Source organism: Periplaneta americana, chromosome 1 (assembly GCF_040183065.1).
Source record: "Periplaneta americana isolate PAMFEO1 chromosome 1, P.americana_PAMFEO1_priV1, whole genome shotgun sequence".
NCBI lineage: Eukaryota > Metazoa > Arthropoda > Insecta > Blattodea > Blattidae > Periplaneta > Periplaneta americana.
This window is the reverse complement of record NC_091117.1, coordinates 100,086,285-100,104,436: the sequence shown is the minus strand read 5'-3', so window position 1 is coordinate 100,104,436 and position 18,152 is coordinate 100,086,285. Positions and strand designations below refer to the sequence as shown.

General features: G+C 33.7%; 1 protein-coding gene across 1 annotated transcript in view; it reads right to left on the bottom strand.

Annotated features, from left to right (window-relative positions):
* Positions 1 to 10,370: 10,370 nt before the first annotated feature.
* Positions 10,371 to 18,152, bottom strand: part of LOC138698687 (tRNA endonuclease ANKZF1-like) — a 66,737-nt gene continuing 58,955 nt past the window's right edge. Inside the window, exons 11-13 of the mRNA XM_069824866.1 lie at positions 17,048 to 17,189; positions 16,147 to 16,320; positions 10,371 to 13,402 (exon numbers count right to left, since the gene is read on the bottom strand). Of these exons, the coding sequence (XP_069680967.1) occupies positions 13,205 to 13,402; positions 16,147 to 16,320; positions 17,048 to 17,189 (514 nt within the window). The 3' untranslated portion in view covers positions 10,371 to 13,204. The remainder of the gene's footprint in view (positions 13,403 to 16,146; positions 16,321 to 17,047; positions 17,190 to 18,152) is intronic.

Here is an 18,152-nt window from a genome sequence, read left to right as displayed (position 1 = left end):
GAATAAAATGGGGAATACAAGGAAAATACATGGATAACATGGGGAAGACAAGGAGAACATTCGAAAATCGAGAACAGACAGAAGACAAGGAAAGCAAGGGGAGCACAAGAAGAACAAGGGGAATGCAAGGTGAACAAGGAGGAAAAGAGGAATAGAAAAGAAAGATAAGGAGAACAAGGGGAATACAAGGAGAACAAATATAATGCAAGGAAAAATACATGGGGAATGCAAAGAGAACATTGCTAAATAGAAAACAAGTGGAAGACAAGGAAAACGAGGAGTACAAGGAGAACAAGATGTATACAAAGTAAAAAGAGTGAATTAGTGAATAGAAGAATACAAGGAAAAGAAGTTTTGCACCTATCAATGTAACATACCCACACGCAATTTTACGTAAAGATATGCGGCATAGTAAAATTATGTATCTACTGTTGTTTTTTAATGCCTATCTGCATAATGATCATTTGATTATTGATAAATACTCTTCCTTTCATTGGGGTGTTTGCTGCTAAAAAAGAGAAGTATAGAAATAAATATTGTAATTATAAGTATATGATTAGACAGTGTTTTTACTTTCGAGAGTCCATTGTGCGAGAATGCTTCGAAGGATAGAACGATCTCTTCTCCCGTCTCACCATGAAACTACCGAAGTACTCTCTGACTGCAGCTAATGTTGGAATTGACAGTCCATCTCCAAGAAACATGATTATATTTTTCACTTTTACTTTCAGAATAATGTTTACAGTTTCTGATTGAGCGTGTTTTGTGCCCATTTATTCCAATAATTGGCACCTGAAAGATTCACTAAAGGAGAACAAAACACAAAAGTCATGTTGTTTATTGCAGTGGTACGCTTATCTCTCTTGACCTCTGCCTTGTTGCACCAAGAAAAAGGATAACAAATCTACTTGTGATGTCACACGATCCAGTCACATGGCTGACGACAATATGTGATAGTGGGATTTTAGTTATAGCCAGTGCATGCATGTACATCAGTGTAGCAGAATTCGTCGTTTGAGACTTGCTTTACAGTAGTATTATCATAGTGCTTTTTAACTTGTGGTGATGAGAGACAGTTTAGTAGCCTATTTTAGAAACATATAATTGTGAAAAAATTCCCGTGTGTAGTGCATATGGCTGTAATGTAAGAAGTGAAACTCATAGGGGAAATAGTTTCCATACATTTCCAAATAGAGATAAATCCTCTCAAAGGTAATAGAAAATGATTAGAATTTTGTAAAAGAAAAAATTTTGTGCCTTGTCCTGGAGCTCGTTTATGTTCCTCGCATTTTAAAGATACAGATCATGAACAATCACAGATTTTAAAAATTCGACTTATGACGGATGAAAAGTTCAAAGGACCTTTGTTAAAACCAGGATTTGTCCCTAATATAAGGACAAATGAAAAACAGACAGCAAGTTCCAGTAACGTAATTGATACTTTGCCATCTTCGTCCTACAGCAAATGACAAAGAACTGAATGTTACGAGGCTATTATTCGAAAAAAATATCGTTACTGAGTTGTGTCTTGACAATAACAGTGACGACAAAGGTGGTAATGACAACAATGTTGTAAAAGAATTTAATATTGAAGGAGGTGAAAATACTAAGAATTAGAGATGGTGTAAAACATGATTTTTCACTCACTGGTGAAGCAGTGACAGCTAATTTTTTATCACGGTGATTTTAATCAGTGATCCAGTGATAAGAGGTGATTTCCAGTTGCCAGTGATGACGATGAGAGACCTGTGCTATAGAGCGGTCTTAGATCAGCTGATCACTGGTACAGCAGTGATCTAGTGAGTGGGGGCAATTGGGAGTGATTTCTAACTACGAAGAGCGAGCAACTGTTTTGAATTACTGGTGAATGTGATTATCGTCGTTGTTCCTGCAATAACTTCGGAGTGCAAAATATAAAATTTTTCAGTAGGAAGAAAAAAACATTTATTCATCCTATGGTAGCCGTACATAAGAGACTGTGAATTCTTACATTTTCGAAACAAAGAAATATAATTACATATAGGAGATTTTATTATTTGCTATATCACTATTTAAGTTATTTAATAGAGCAAAAATCGAAAATCGATAAATATGTCACCTAGGCATTATTGCAGGAACAACGACGTTATGTTCGTAGATGCATTAGTGTTAAAATAATGAAAGGAATAAGATATTATGAGTGCATTGACAGTGCAGAGAAAAAAACAGAACTCAGAAAAAAATATATTATGGTGAAATCAGACACATTAGTTGAGATTATTTGCGGAATTTAAAAATAAGAATATTTAATTTAAATACCGGTATTTTCATTTGGTTGCATATATAATAAAGGTCATAAACTGGTAAGTGTGGTTGAACAAAGTGATATTTGTAGGCCTGCATTGTTACATCAACTTTAATAATTCTAGCTTCTCCCTTCTTTTTATTCACACATTCTACAGTTATAGTATCGTTAAACTACTACAATATACGGTAAATATTAGTGGTAATTCTCCAGGAAAGCTACATCTAAGAAGGCAAAATGTTCTTATATATATATAACAGGTACAAATATTTTCAAAATATAAATCGTTTTATGCTTGCCAGTATATTCTAATACAATGTTGTAGCCCCCTCCATCTTTTGGTTATTTAACGACGCTGTATCAACTACTTGATTATTAGTGTCGATGGAATTGGTGATGAGATGATATATGACGAGATAAGGTCGAGGATTCACCATAGGTTATCTGACTTTCGCCTTACGGTCGAAAAAACTGGGAATCAGCCCAAGCGGGAATCGTACCCATGCCTAAGCGCAACTCCGGACCAGCAAGCAAATGCGCTACAGCAGTGGCTACCTTCTTGTTAATTAATTTTTTCTTGAATGAAAAAAATTCCGATTTTTTAATTGTTGTTTTCTAATGCCAGGCGTTTGACAATAAAGTCATTTGACCTCTTGCACTCCAATATTTTTCAAAGATATTATCATGGTCACCCACTGAAGCACAGATTTTGAGGTGTTCCGAATCCATTTCTTGGTTTGAGTTGCACAATGGGCAGTTAGGGGATTGATATATTCCAATTCTATGCAGATGTTTGGCCAAACAATCATGGCCTGTTGCCAATCTAAATGCAGCTACAGACGATTTTCGTGGTAAATCGGGAATTAACTGTGGATTATGATGCAGAGAGTTCCATTTTTTCCCTTGAGATTGTGCTATCAAATTTTGTTTGTTGAAGTCTAAGTATGTAGATTTAATAAATCTTTTCACAGAGTAATATGTAGATTTAGTAACAGGTCTGTAAGTAGCAGTGCTGCCCTTCTTTGCTAGTGCATCCGCATTCTCGTTTCCCAGGATTCCACAATGGGATGGTATCCATTGGAATACAATTCCAATTTATGTTCAGATGGATATCAGAATTCCTTAGTCAAAGATTCATTGCCACTAAATTCAATAACTCACTTTCTAGTTACAGACAAACATATCGAGGTCTACCTCAGGGCTCTGTCCTCAGCACAACTTTATTCAATATTTATATAAATGACTTACCCTCCCTATTAGAGGAATCAAACATGAAAACAGCACTATTTGCAGATGATATAGTTTTGTGGACTTCCGGATCTCACAGACATAAGACAAAATTCAAAATTCTGCTCTTAAAGCTCTAAATCAACCACATGAATGGAATACATCAAATTTGATGACACTCAATTTAAGCAAAAGTAACTACCAAATATTTTCACTTGGTAAAAAAGAAAGAGAATTCAATATCCAATACAACGGCCAACACCTTCCTAGGACTTATGAATCCAAATATCTTGGAGTTATTTTCGATAGTAAGTTAACATGGAGCAATCATTTGAAATACATTTCTGAAAAAGCTAGTAAAAGATTCTCCCTTCTAAAAAGACTAACAGGAAAGAAATGGGGATGCTCTAGGAATACTTTGAACACTACATACAAAATGTTTATATAGCTGGTGCTAACATACTGCGGAGAAATTTTAATTACTTCACCTTTCATAAACGAAATAGAATATGTTCAAAACCAAGCTCTCAGACTCATTACTGGTAGAATCAAAACAACTCCAATAGATTCTTTGAGATTCCTCACTAATATTAACAGCATCAAAATGACAAAAGAAGAAAAAGCACTGATTCAATATGAAAAACTTATCAGATTACCAGGAAACAATTGGCATTCATACAGTCCTCTCTGTAGATTGAAAACTCAAAAAAGTTTCATATCCATGGTTCAAGAATTAAAGCAGAAAATCAATATCCCGAATTTAAAAGAAAACTTACAAATTAAACCAAACCCTTTAACTCTATTATATATAGAATATAATCTAAATTTAACAGAAGAAATACTGAAATCAGAAGTAAGCACTGAAATAATGAAACAATTGTCTTTAGAGACAATTAATATTAGGTACCCTCCACAAATTTTTTTTATTTTATTTGGTTATTTTACGACGTTGTATCAACATCTAGGTTATTTAGCGTCTGAATGATATGAAGGTGATAATGCTGGTGAAATGAGTCCGGGGTCCAGCACCGAAAGTTACCCAGCATTTGCTTGTATTGGGTTGAGGGAAAACCCCGGAAAAAACGTCAACCAGGTAACTTGCCCCGACTGGGATTCGAACCCGGGCCACCTGGTTTTGCGGCCAGACGCACTGACCGTTACTCCACAGGTGTGGACCCCTCTACAAAACTGGCTTCATTTATACACTGACGGATCCTTGATCTCCAGAGAACAAGGTGCTGGTGCAGGTGTTACGTGCTGTCTCTTCTCACTTTATAGATCTCTTGGATATGGAACAAGTTTTAATGGAGAATTCGTTGCAATAAGTGAAAGTCTCAGGAATCTTCTATTTCACATCAATAAATTTAAGAATGCAGTTATATTGTCAGACTCCAAAGCAGCTATTCTATCAATAGTCTCTAAACACACACATTCATCTCAAACAGCAGAAATAACTAAGATTTTTTAATTGTGCTGCTGTAATTTCACCAAGCTGACTAGTGAAATTTTTGCCTCACTGGTGACCACCATAACATTTTTAAAGCCCCGCTAATCGCTAATTACCAACATAACATGAGAGAGGTCCAGGATGAATTAATAGAGAAGTGGTCGTTTCTCTAGTATTGCGTCATGGACCCCTAGAGTGTTATATTTGAACAAGTAGGGGGCAGAAGGGCTATAACTAGAGACGAGAATTCCATGCAAATGCATGTTTTTATAGGAATATAGGACATAGCTCAAACTTAATACTTAAAACATTTCATTACTTTTCGGTTACAAATATGTGTACTTTTTCCGTGCATATTTGCATGTTTTGGTCTTTTTGGGGATAAAACATGCATAATGCATATTTAAGCAATTTTTGGCTTAATCATGCATATAATACACATTATATTCAGTTTAAATACATGTTTTAATTGTTTTGAGTGGACACCTAAGTTTCTCGATTTTTATAACCTCCATTTTAGTTTCAGGAATCAGGATTGAAGAAGGAAAAGAAAAAAACTAAATAAAAGAAAAAGGTTCATTCAAGTTTGCACCCATAACATAACTTCTTGCAGTGTAGAGAGGTCATTTTCTGTCTACAAAAACATATAGACTGACAAGCGCAGGAACCTCACAGAAACCAATTTAGAAATGTTGTTAGTTGTTAACTGTGCAAAAAAGTGAAGTGAAATAAGAAATTTGGAACAAAAATGGAAGTGCATATTTTAATGTATTTTTTCGCTTGATCGTACATGTTTCATAGATTGATAGTGCATGAATACATGCATATTTTGGGATTTTATAGTGCATGAAATTCTCGTCTCTAGCTATAACAGTGCATTAGAATATATAGCTAACTATCGAACTATTTTACGTTGAAAATAACCTAGTTCTTAAAAATCTACCAAAGAAAGTTATGTCATACCACTAAGTTGTTCAACTCAGCACTGAAATTTCAATATTTTCCTTCATCACAAATCATTACAAACTTGAAAAGAACAAAAATCCATGTAATGTCAAGCACTTCAAAAATTGTTCAACAAGTGGCAGAAGACTGCAATGTAAGACATTGAGCTGTATGTTGAAATCAATGAGGTATAGTGATACCTTACAGTTGTTTCTGATGCAATGAGTAAATCACCACTTGATTACTGTTTCACTGGTTAATGAACAGTCTACTCACTGGAGTGAAAGTGATTTTTTAATCACCGGTGAAAAATCGCTGCTAGTGATTTTTTCTTCCATCTCTACTAAGAATTCAGAAGTACAGTGTGAACTAGGAACTGAAATTATTAGGAAATAATATTGGCTGGAGAAAATATTAACGGGATGATGAAGTAGACCAGGATATATTGGATGAAAGGTTTTACAAACCTGATACTTCAGATTCTGAGACAAGCAAGTGATAGTGAGAAAAAAGAGTCTTCCACCATACATGGAAATGAAGCTACAGTGGAATACTTTATTGTTGCTTGGGAATCTCTACTTGTATTATTCAAGGTATGCATTTTATGTAAAAATGAAATCTGGAATACTTTATTGTTGCTTGGGAATCTCTACTTGTATTATTCAAGGTATGCATTTTATGTAAAAATGAAATCAAAACCATTTCTAATTACGTACATTACAAGGACAATGCTATGTGTTAAAACAATTTGTTACTGTAGTAATACATTCACATGGTACTCTCAAAAATTATCAGGGAAGAAACTAGAAGAAAACGCTTTCCCTACCTGCGTGAATACAATAGACAAATATTTGTCGTGACTCATGACAATTTAGGGTCAAATCCATTTTGCACATTCCACACAATAAAGGAGGAAGGAAATATTAAAATTTTACCAGGGGAAAATGAAAGAACATAACTGTAAGAAATTCAAAGAACAAAGGAAACCAACAATGGATATTCATTCATTCATTCATTCATTCATTCATTCATTCATTCATTCATTCATTCATTCAGTGTTCTGTCCAAGAGCAGATTTTTCACTGCAAACCCAGCTTTCTCCAGTCTTCATGCCATGTTTGCAGTTTTTCTTGGGAAAGATAAATGCAGTAGCTTCCCATTGCTTTCCACACACCACTCTCTTTTTCGCATCTTAAAAGATCTACAGACAAGTATATAAAAAGCTTCAAAAGGTAAAAATATGTCGAATATGACCAGTATCATTAAAGTATGCTCTATCAGGATAAAATTGCCAAATATGCACACACATATATATATATATATATTTTTTTTTATTTTTTTCATAAAGTGAATTTCTGTATATTGTAGCAGCTCACTGATCTGATAAAAAATTTCCAAAATCATGAAAAGTCTAGCCCTAAATATTATATTACTAGTCGCACAAGAAAGTTTTTTCTACGGTTTGTCTCCTTGGCACTTTTTTTTTCTCTTTTGTATGGAGGAGAGACCCGAAGGCTTATACTGCAGCCCGAGGCTTATTGTGCTTACCACTCCTATTCTGTGAATGATTGGGTTGCTGAACAGCATGCTACACCATGAACTTAACCTGGCTTATGGTATGGATGATGATATGTGAATTAATGATGGCAAAATGAGTCTGAGGTCCAACGCCGAAAGTTACCCAGCAATTCTGTTTCAATTGACTGACAGAAAACCCCAGAAAAAATCCCAACCAGGATTTAAACCCAGGCTTGCTCTTTCACTGTCAGATGGGCTAACCATTACTCCACATTGGTGGACTTAAGCCTTTTTTTCTTTTCCAGTCTTCATATTATGTGCATAGTTTGGGTGTTTGTGCATATTTAATATATATTTTTGTTTTTTGCAGCGAAAACTGTTTTCTAGTTTTCTGGACTTCAGTAAAACATGTAATAATTATTTACTTTAGCTGATGGTGCTTTTTCTCGACAAAATTTATTCAGAACTCCTTGATTTGACTTGGGGAATATGTACAAAACACCGAAATTGAGCAGAAAGCAATAATTTTCATTTTATTTAGTTAGTTGATACTTATGACTTGGTATTTTTGGATTGACTTCAGTGTAAAGTATAGCGATTGGGGTTGGTGTGTTTGTTTTGATGTTCCTTGGATAGAGGGTGTTGCGATGTATTAATAAGTTGGTCTGCCATTTTGCCTTGTGCAAATTAGATAAAAAGAAGTGTTTCCTGCTCAATTCCAGTAGTTTGTACATATTCCACAAGTCAAATCAAGGAGTTCTGGATCAATTTTGTTGAGAAACTGCATCGTCAGCTAAAGTAATGAATAATGGTCTGAAGAAGATGTGGGATATTATTAAAGTACTTGAATGGTAGGCACTCACTTACCGGAATGGCTTCGTTTGGCATGTTTGGATTTTTATTATCTGCACTATTTTAAATGGAGCATCGCCCACTTGGCCATATCACCTCTGTCTGTATGACCGGATTCCATTCAGAATTCTGACCAGAGTATTCTAAATGGATTTCCGTACAGCCATGATGAAAATAGAGAATGCCATGACATTATATCCACTGCAAGGCCTCCAGCCACGGTTATGTCGAAGGTATAATTGAAATGAATTTTTAAAACTGGTTTTTAATGATGCTGCATCAACTACTAGGTTATTTAGCAACAGTGGGATTGGTGATAGCAAGGTGGTATTTGGCGAGATGAGGCCGAGAATTTGCCATAGATTACCTGATATTTGCCTTATGGTTGGGGAAAACCTCGGAAAAAATCCAACCAGGTAATCGCCCAAGCACAAGTCCAAATCAGCAGCCAAGTGCCTCAGCCGAATGAGTTACGCCAGTGGCTATGAAGTAGATGATGTGAATCTTATTTTGTTAGTCCAGCAGTATGAAGAGCTTTAAAATTTATAGCAGTGTAATAGTAAAAATAATATATCTTCGAAAACTTACATTTCAATTCAGTGCACTAAAAATCCGCCATTATATCACAGTTATATTCTGTAAATCTTGCACTTCACTAGTGCAGTGAATTTTTAAAGAATACCAATTTTACAGCAACATTTCGATTCTCTTTTGTTTGACATGACTCGATATGACTTGGTGACTAGTGGTGAGCATAGTCGGTGCTGGTGTACTGTCAGAGTTATCCACTTGTTGCGAATATTTTCTATTATGTAGCTAGTGTTTTTTTTCCCCTCGAAGGATCCTATACTATGGTAAGTTTGCTGGCTTGCTTCCCTTTCACTAAACTACGAGTCTACAATACAATTTTATATTTTAAATTTCAAGTAATTTAGAATCACATATGTGCAAGTAAAAAAAGTTATATTTTGCACACAGAAAGAACTTTTCATTCCAATGCATCAATATTATGTTTTCACAAAGTGCGAAGCAAGCAGCTTTGACAATGGGTGGAGCGGCAAAGTCTTCCGAAGTTCGAACGCAAATAAACGAACCCATCTTGAGCAGTAACAGGTCCTTCCCACCTCGACCAGCACAGATGCTCAGGGAAAGAATTTTGTGACATTTTAAGATTAGAGAAATCATAGTTCTCACGATTAAAATATAATTTCTGTAATAAATTTCTTCTTTTTCACTTTATGAACAGGGGGAAGCGAAGGTTCCCTGGCCTTCCATGCATCTATTGCAAATTTTCAACATACAAATGTGATGTTGTATTTACTCCATTTACTAGTCTTTTTATTATTCTTTTTCGGAATTCAGAGTTCAAACTAAGAGTGTTAGTAAGAATGTAATTCAAACATACAATAATAACTTAAATTTACAAACAAACACTCATGTGGCTTTCAATATAGTAATTCTGCACTGCAGAAAATACATTTCAATATAAGTATTAATAACTCAAACTGACCAGACCATGAAACAATATTAATTCTACAGTTAAAATGAGGGAGCAAGTTACATTTAAAACGATCTTATTTGTCTTTTCTCTTCAACTTTCACTTATAGTTGGTTTTTATCTTTTACACACTGTACAACTTCACTAGTACACAGTTTAGAAATTTTTAAGGTCAACTTTTTCTAGTTTTAAAATTGTAATAATAACTTTAAACATAAAAGCAAGTATTTTTTAAATATGGGTGAATGCTGCAGAGTCAATTTTCTGCTTTTGGATAAGAAAAAAAAAATGAATATATTATTTAACTTTCCTACTGTTTGCTTTAGTACTTTCAAAAGTGACAAAATTTCTTACTGTACAGATAAAAAGAAGCTTGCAACATCAAAAGACTTTTTAGAGAATCAGTACATACATGTGCTATACAATATTTTATCCATTACTGGTATCTAAATTTAATTATTGGTATCTAAATTCAATTTTAAAGTGCATACCTTTTCTTTCTAATTTATTATTTGTGAGGAAGTTCACTGCTGTGAATAAAGCCATTGTTTAGGTTACTAAGGACAGTGAAATAAAGACCAATTTTATTTAGATAGAAGTTATGGATAAAAATATTAAATTTATTAATATATTAAAATATTGTAGGAATATATTTCACAATATTAATAATAATAATACACATTTATTTCAAGGAAAATACGGAATAAAAAGTAAGTGTAAATGACAATAAGCAAGTGTAAATGTACATAAAATAGATCTATTTTTATTAATAATTTGTAACTTTTCCAAATAAGTATAAGAACCATGACATTACCAAAATCAAGCAATATGCCTTATAATACTGGCATATAATGAATTATTTCAGTGTAAATTTGCTTTTATGCATATAGCACATTGTATACATGCAGAATCTTGAATGTGAGAGAGCAGTTCCCCGAATGAATGGATGAATTAATGAATGATTGGGAAAATGGGATGATAGACGTATGAAAGGTACGCGAAAATTTATATCAGTGTCAAAGTGTGAGCATTAAGCACCCATTGAAGAAATTAAAAGTCAGCGTCTATGCCCATATGTTGTCTACTAGCCATACCTATGCGCTTCACTGCACTTGTTAGAAATAAATATTGACTTAAATCTACAGTTTTGTAATTACTTAGTGAATAATAGCTTTTTGTATGTTGTAAGTCTTTTGCTCCTGAATCATTTTGAAAGTTGTATTTAAAACTATGAATTTAACTGTTATTATCATGCAATACTTCCTGGAGTTGTTCAGTCAATTCTGCTTTTAAGATTGATACTATATTAGACTTGATAGACAGTTGGTCAGCGTCTGAAATGAAGAACTGAAGGCTCTTACTCTCAGCTGGAAGAAGATTTCCAATTAAATTATAAGCCTATGCTTGTACTTTAAATGATGACGTAGAATTGACTCTATGTATTTCTTTTGCTCCGAACGATGCCACTTGAAATAAGGTGTTGTACTGTCTTATATTATGGTATTTAAAAAGTGTGTTGAAAACGGATGTACTCCAGTAAGTAAGTTTTCAATTTGTTGTGGGGACTCTTGAATCTCAGGAGGAACAACTTTTACAACAGTGCAACATAAACGGCTTGGCTCATTACTCTATTTTTTTTACATTGCATTTATTGCATAGTTTATTCATTTTATCTATTTTAACACAATTCAAATGAGCATAGTTAAAATTTGGATTGTAAAATAATGGAATGCCAAGCTGACATACTATTATTGCATACTAAATCAATACACTCTCGTTCGTTAATTCTCTGAGATGAAAATGAATGTGGTACATAAATATTGTTTTAAGAAATACAGGAAACGAATGTACAGAATAGCCTATCATGTTTTCTGTGCATAAGAATCTATTTTAATCTTACCTGTCCTCAATTCAATCAGGAGTTACCGTAATAACATTATAGCATTATGTCCATCTAGAGAAACTACATTTCTAGTGATGAAATAATAATTATAGAAATTGATTAAGTAGCTTCTGAGATTACTTCATACAAACACAGAAATATTCTCTGTATGTTAATATTAATAAACATTTTATATATACCCATCATGCAATTATATCCGTAAAAAACAGTGTTAAATGAATAGCTTCCGTTTGTTGTTGTGCAAGGCCCATTATGGACGAAGTCATTTGTTTTCATTTCATTATAGCCTAATAGTCTGAGGCGGCTCTGATAAAACGCATTATTATTTTAAAACTTATGTTTTTCGTTAAATATCAGTCCTATCAAAGTTTGCAAAGAATAAAACTTATTGGAAATTACATATTCATTATATGAGGTCTCGCCACCCTCATTATGATGAGAAGAGTTCAACTGGCACTGTGGATCGTGTCCCAGCATAGCTCAGTTGGAAAGAGTGCTCAGCGCGCAGAGCTGAGAGGTCCCGGGTTCGATTCCGGTGCTGGAACGAATTTTTCTCGAATTAATAGTGATTATTGGAAATTGTTTTTAAAGAAACTTTTGTTACGTAATATTTTTAATAAAAATCAATAATAAGCGAGATACTTCGATTTATTTAATTCAGGCCCCTTATAACCCCTCTTTTAAATAAAGTATTTTGAATACCATATAGCCTAAAATCTAAGTTAGAACAAACTTAAATTATATTCCAGTTTTCATATAAATCAGTTGTCATTATCACATGAGAAGGTAACAAACATCCAGACAGACAGACAGACATACAAACAAAAATATCAAAAATGCGATTTTTAGTCTCAGGATGATTAATTATACATTGTCTTTGAAAAAAAATGTCTGAGAAATTTAATTTCAGAAAAGACAATATTTTATTTCAACAGACTACTATGCTGCTTTTAATATGTACCGGTATTTGTTTTGTTGCAGTCAGAAAATTCTTTTCAAGCACAAAGTATATATATAATGCCTATTCCATTTATGTTATTCAGGTTTCAAGCACAAAGTATGAAATATTCTTACCAAAAGAAATAGTGTTCTTCGAAATATCAGAACTTCATTAGCACCTGTCTGTAACATTTCTACTGAAGTTAAGACACCAAGATTTATATAAAATAAAACAAAAACAAACTGTTGGTTAAGACAAGACTGAAAAATTTTACACCAAATGATTAAGATCTAAATATCAATAAGAGTATCATTGCATGTAGTGAAATTAAAACAAAATGAAATGTTAGTGATCAATAAGTATAAAGATAATAAATAAATAAAATTATTTTTTCGACAAATAAAGTTAATACATTACTGAACTCAACATATGGTGAATTTCTTACCAAATAACTTAGCCTACTTTATTGACACACCTCATTATAATGAAGACATATTAGCAGTTTGTCCTGTCACTCCAACAGATACCAAGTTATTATCTTCTGTTTCAAATATAATTATTTAATAATATTACCCTACAAGATTTATGTGTTAACATTTCAGTGGTACCCTTTTATTTTTAAGTCTATGAAACTTTAAGCAGTCAATACTGCAAAACCTATGGATATCATATTCAAAAGGTATTTTGCCCGTAATATCCACAGCACACTGGAAACACCTGGATACAATCGGTTTTACTCCACTTACAGAAGCTTGAGACAAAAGCCTTCGTTCAGCAGCAAGAGCTCTCTAGGAAAAAAGAGAGAAAAGAACATATATGAATGAATGGTATCATGTAAACTGTGTTTTCTTAAATGAAGTAATTTGTAACTATTAACACTATTTTTACATCTAAGTGTGAGTTCCAATAGTGACATAATTATTTCTAATTTTGAGAAGTGCACAAAAGTATTTTGAACCACTTTGCTTACCGACAGAACTAATATGAGTCTGCTATCACTGTACTTTCACATAAAACATGCAAAAACAATCATACTGCAATGCATAAGTAAGGTAGATGGACTTAAAATAAATTTCCACACACTAGTAGCAACATCAGCTTCCAGCCTTCGCATAAGTGGCGAAATCAGTTATAGACAGACCAGACATGAGGTGCTTTATGATCGACTCTTTAACAAATGCAATTCACACCTCTTGTGAAGACTGGTAGTTTACAATGTAAAATAAAATTCTTGAAAATATGTGGCAAACGTAATTTTATGCAGGAATAATATAGCTTATCATGTGGCTTGCATCATGCCAAATTTGTTTAAAAATATCAGTTGGCCACAAAAACTGCTTGCTTGCAGGAAACCAATAATAAAAAACAAAATTAACATGATTTAGCTTTCATAATAATAATACCTCTCGTGGGTACTCACCGTGTCGTGGTGAGGGGGCTTAAACTTGTTGTTTAAGGTAACAAGTAACAAAGAGGTACCCACATAAGTTGTATTAACACGAATGCAGTCCCACTATATTTTTCACTGCTTATGATTCATGGAGTCCCTCAATGTAAAATTCTCCGGAGGTAAAATAGTCCCTTAATCGGATCTCCGGGTAGGGACTGCACTGAGAGATGCCAAGAATCGTACTAAAGTAGTTATTTGGAACACCATAAAGTTTTCATAATAAATTTTGCTAGAAGAGTAGCCCTCATAAAAATGATCAAAAACTGTGATCTCATGCTTTTGTAAGATATATTTTCTTTTTAAATGTACCTCTATTGTGCTAATGATTTTCAAAACTACAAAAATATGTTGTCATTGTTGCAGATGAGCATAGATTTATAAAAAGCAATAAGTTTATTACAACATTCACAAAATACTGCTAAATAGCGACCCAAATGAAATTTTTCGACCTTATCTCTTGTCTAGCATGTATTTCTTCGATCATTTTTTGGGTGGAGCTCCATTATGACAAGATTTATTCTTATTATAAACTGACCAGTTTCTCGTCACTTCTTAAATAAATTAGCGAAGAGAGTTTTTGACAGTGTAGGACATTTAAAAATGATGGAACAGATTTCAAAAATTTGTTTCAAACAAACCATACAAGACAGAAAGAAACACATTCCGCACATCATTGGATAGATGAAGGTTCAAAGTTTATTTCTATGGTCATTGAGCTAGTATGCACTCAACAAGAGCATCATGTGTAGCACGACAAACATCAAAGTGAAAGGTCATCTCTTGCCACACACAAATCAACTGGCCATTAGTTATTGAGTCCACAGCTTCCACAATTCGATGTCGGAATTCTTGAAGATCAGCGGGAATAGGTGGAACAAACACTCTGTTTTTAATGTACCTCCACAAATAAAAAATCGCAGGGGGTAAGGTCTTGAGACCTGGGGGCCACAGACGATGAGCAAAATCTGCTAGAAAACTAGTTGTTCCTCCAACTTCAAGAAGATTCGAATAACTTCATTTTCATGGAAGATGGTCACTCATTTCCACTTAGAGATCTGGAGTTAGCTAAATGCCACCATTCTATGACAATGAATTGCAAGAGATGGATAACAAAATCTTGCCACCTCAATGACCATACAACTGAACTTTGAACCTTCCTCTACCCAGTGATGTGCGGAATGTGTTTCTATCTCGTATGGTTCGTTCGAAATCATTTTTTATGCTCCATCATTTTGAAATCCCCTGTATATTGCATTGCAAAAAATTTCTTTGAAACTTACAAATACATCACTCAAAAAACTTTTTTCATTAACAAATAAGTTTCAACAGGAAAAAAGCATACTGTGATCCAATATTTTACAAGCAAATCTTTTCTCTTGTCAACACTACTCCTCTGTACACAATGTTAAAGACAGTGTCAGGATGGAGTGGCAGGTGTGGAACATAAGAAAACGTCAGAAATTTAAGAAATAAATATGACCTACCTCTGATTGATGATTTGTTTCAGAGGAAGAACAATTGTTCGCAGGCATCTGAAGTCTGATTAATATATGTTACAGTCAACGATGTATGCAATGGATGGGGAAATGAACTAGCAACCCTACTCCATTATCTCCTGGCTTAGTTGCCTTATGAGTGATGCCTTATTGGTGTTACTTAGGAAGTTCCAATCCCTCTTCGGACAGTTGACTAATCAACAATAAATGTGACCAAGAATGGAGGACACTGTTGTGTTCAATTACTTCTGATGACAAGTCAAACCACAATAGCTCACAGACCAGACACAGATTGCCAGGTCTGAAGTGGACAAGATTATTTCTGCAGTGCTTGGGAAAAGTGACATAAGTCAGTTTTCACAAACCTTTTTTGATAATTTATTGACAACTTACACTGGTTTATGTCGATTTGATTTTTTTCTGTATGAATTATTGTAATGGGAGAAATACCTATGTATTTTTTTCCAAGCGAACAGATGTTCCGTAAGTTGTCAATAAATTATCAAAAAAGGTTTATGGAAACTGACTTGTGTAACTTTTCCCGAGCACTACAGATTTTATACTCAATTAATTCGCTAAAATCTACCTTTTCTCTATCGCTTAATTGAAGAAATCTTGCTTTCTCTGCCTCTTCTTCTTTCCTGACTTCCTCTTCTTTCTTCTTTTCCTTTTCTCTTTCTCTCTTTGCTTTCCTCTGCTCTCGACGTTTCTCTGTCATCTTCTGTTCCATTTCATCTGTCAGGGGTCCTGATATTTGAGCCTGAAAGTTAGAAATGTAGTACGAATAACAAAGCTTGGTTCTTATTACTACATCACTCATATTATTAAAAATCAGAACACTCTCCAGCAAAAATAGAGTTTCAAAGTACTGCAAAAGGAGGAAGTAGGTACAGTAGAGGAAGCAAGACTTGTCCTGTGGCTTTATCATATGCCATACCAATGGCAAGAAGATAGGTTTTAGTCTGAGATGAACTTCTATTGCTAGATTTGTATAATATTAACCATCAAGAAACAAACTCTTTTTCTGATAGCTCATTCTTTCTCCTCTAGCACAGCTCACATGTCAGGTCTCACCTCCTTATCTGTACTTTCTAATAATTAGGATATGAAAATTAATTCAATACATATTTTAAATACAAATTTAATATGAACATATATTTAACATCAAATAAGAACTTGAAAAAAAAAATGTTCGAATAGTTTTAAATGTTTACATACTAGCCAGGCATATGGAAGAAGTTATCTTTTTTTGCGTGAGGAATACTGTAAGTAGAAAGAGGGAAAAAGAAGTAGGGATATAAAAATTACTATGCAGCTAATTAACGAGAGGAACAGAAAATACAACCACTTCTATACGAGAAGGAACATAGTGCACTGAAAGATGAAAACATAAAATAAGGTTCTTATCATGATTGTTTGGAAATTAAAAAAAAATTACGCAAAAATAGGAAATGGATAAGTATAAAGAAATGTAACAATATTCAAACCTTAGAATAGTCGTATTTATCTGGATAATCAGCCAGAAATCTTCTAAAGATATTCCTTGTTTCTTTATTAATGGAAACTACATATGGAGTTTGTGATTTCTTGTTTCTAACACATGGATCACAGCCAGCTTCCATTAAAGCTCTGAAAACATAATTGTTTTCTAATTACAAAATATAAAATAACTACAAATAATGAAATATTAGTCAAAGCTCTTCTATAATATGTTTCTTGTTTGTAAATTTAAAAAATCATATATAAAAGCTAAATAAAATGTTATGTTTTGACATGTGACACTATTTACATTACACGTATTGACTGTACATCACCAAATCACCACCACCACCACTGCTATCATCAACATCATCACAATCATCAATCATGAATTAATAATTAGACCTGTTTTGATATCATCCACTAGTCAAGATGCATTCCTCCAAGTTGGTATCTGTAGGATGCAATAGTGGATTTCGTTTTTTTTCCCCTCTATAAACTTTTCTAATGTTTTCATCTACCATTCTTTCATTCTCTCTCATCTGACATCTCTATGCCTATATCACTCCAGGCATCCATCATATAATCACAACCTCTGTCAGCCCTTCATCCCCATTGTTTGTTCTTGCCACATCGCATTTTAACCCGGGACAGGTCATTACATAAAGTGTCATTTGGATGGTTGCATACCTAGCATTTTCCCAAGGCTAGCACTGCACTCGATTTTTCCTTTATAACTTTTGAGAGAGATGAAGTAGCGAGGTGAAGCAACAACACATGTTTTGTTAAGATTTGGGGCTTTCTTTTGAGGTATCACAATATATAGTTTCTTTGAAAAGAATGTCCATACCTACTTTAATACTTTCTGGCCCTATTATATCTGCAGTGCTCGCGAAAAGTAACATAAGTCAGTTTCCACAAACCTTTTTTGATAATTTATTGACAACTTACACTGGTTTATGTCGATTTGATTTTTTTCTGTATGAATTATTGTAATGGGAGGAATACTTATGTATTTTTTTCCAAGCGAGCAGATGTTCCATAAGTTGTCAATAAATTATCAAAAAAGGTTTGTGGAAACTGACTTGTGTCACTTTTCCCAAGCACTGCTTT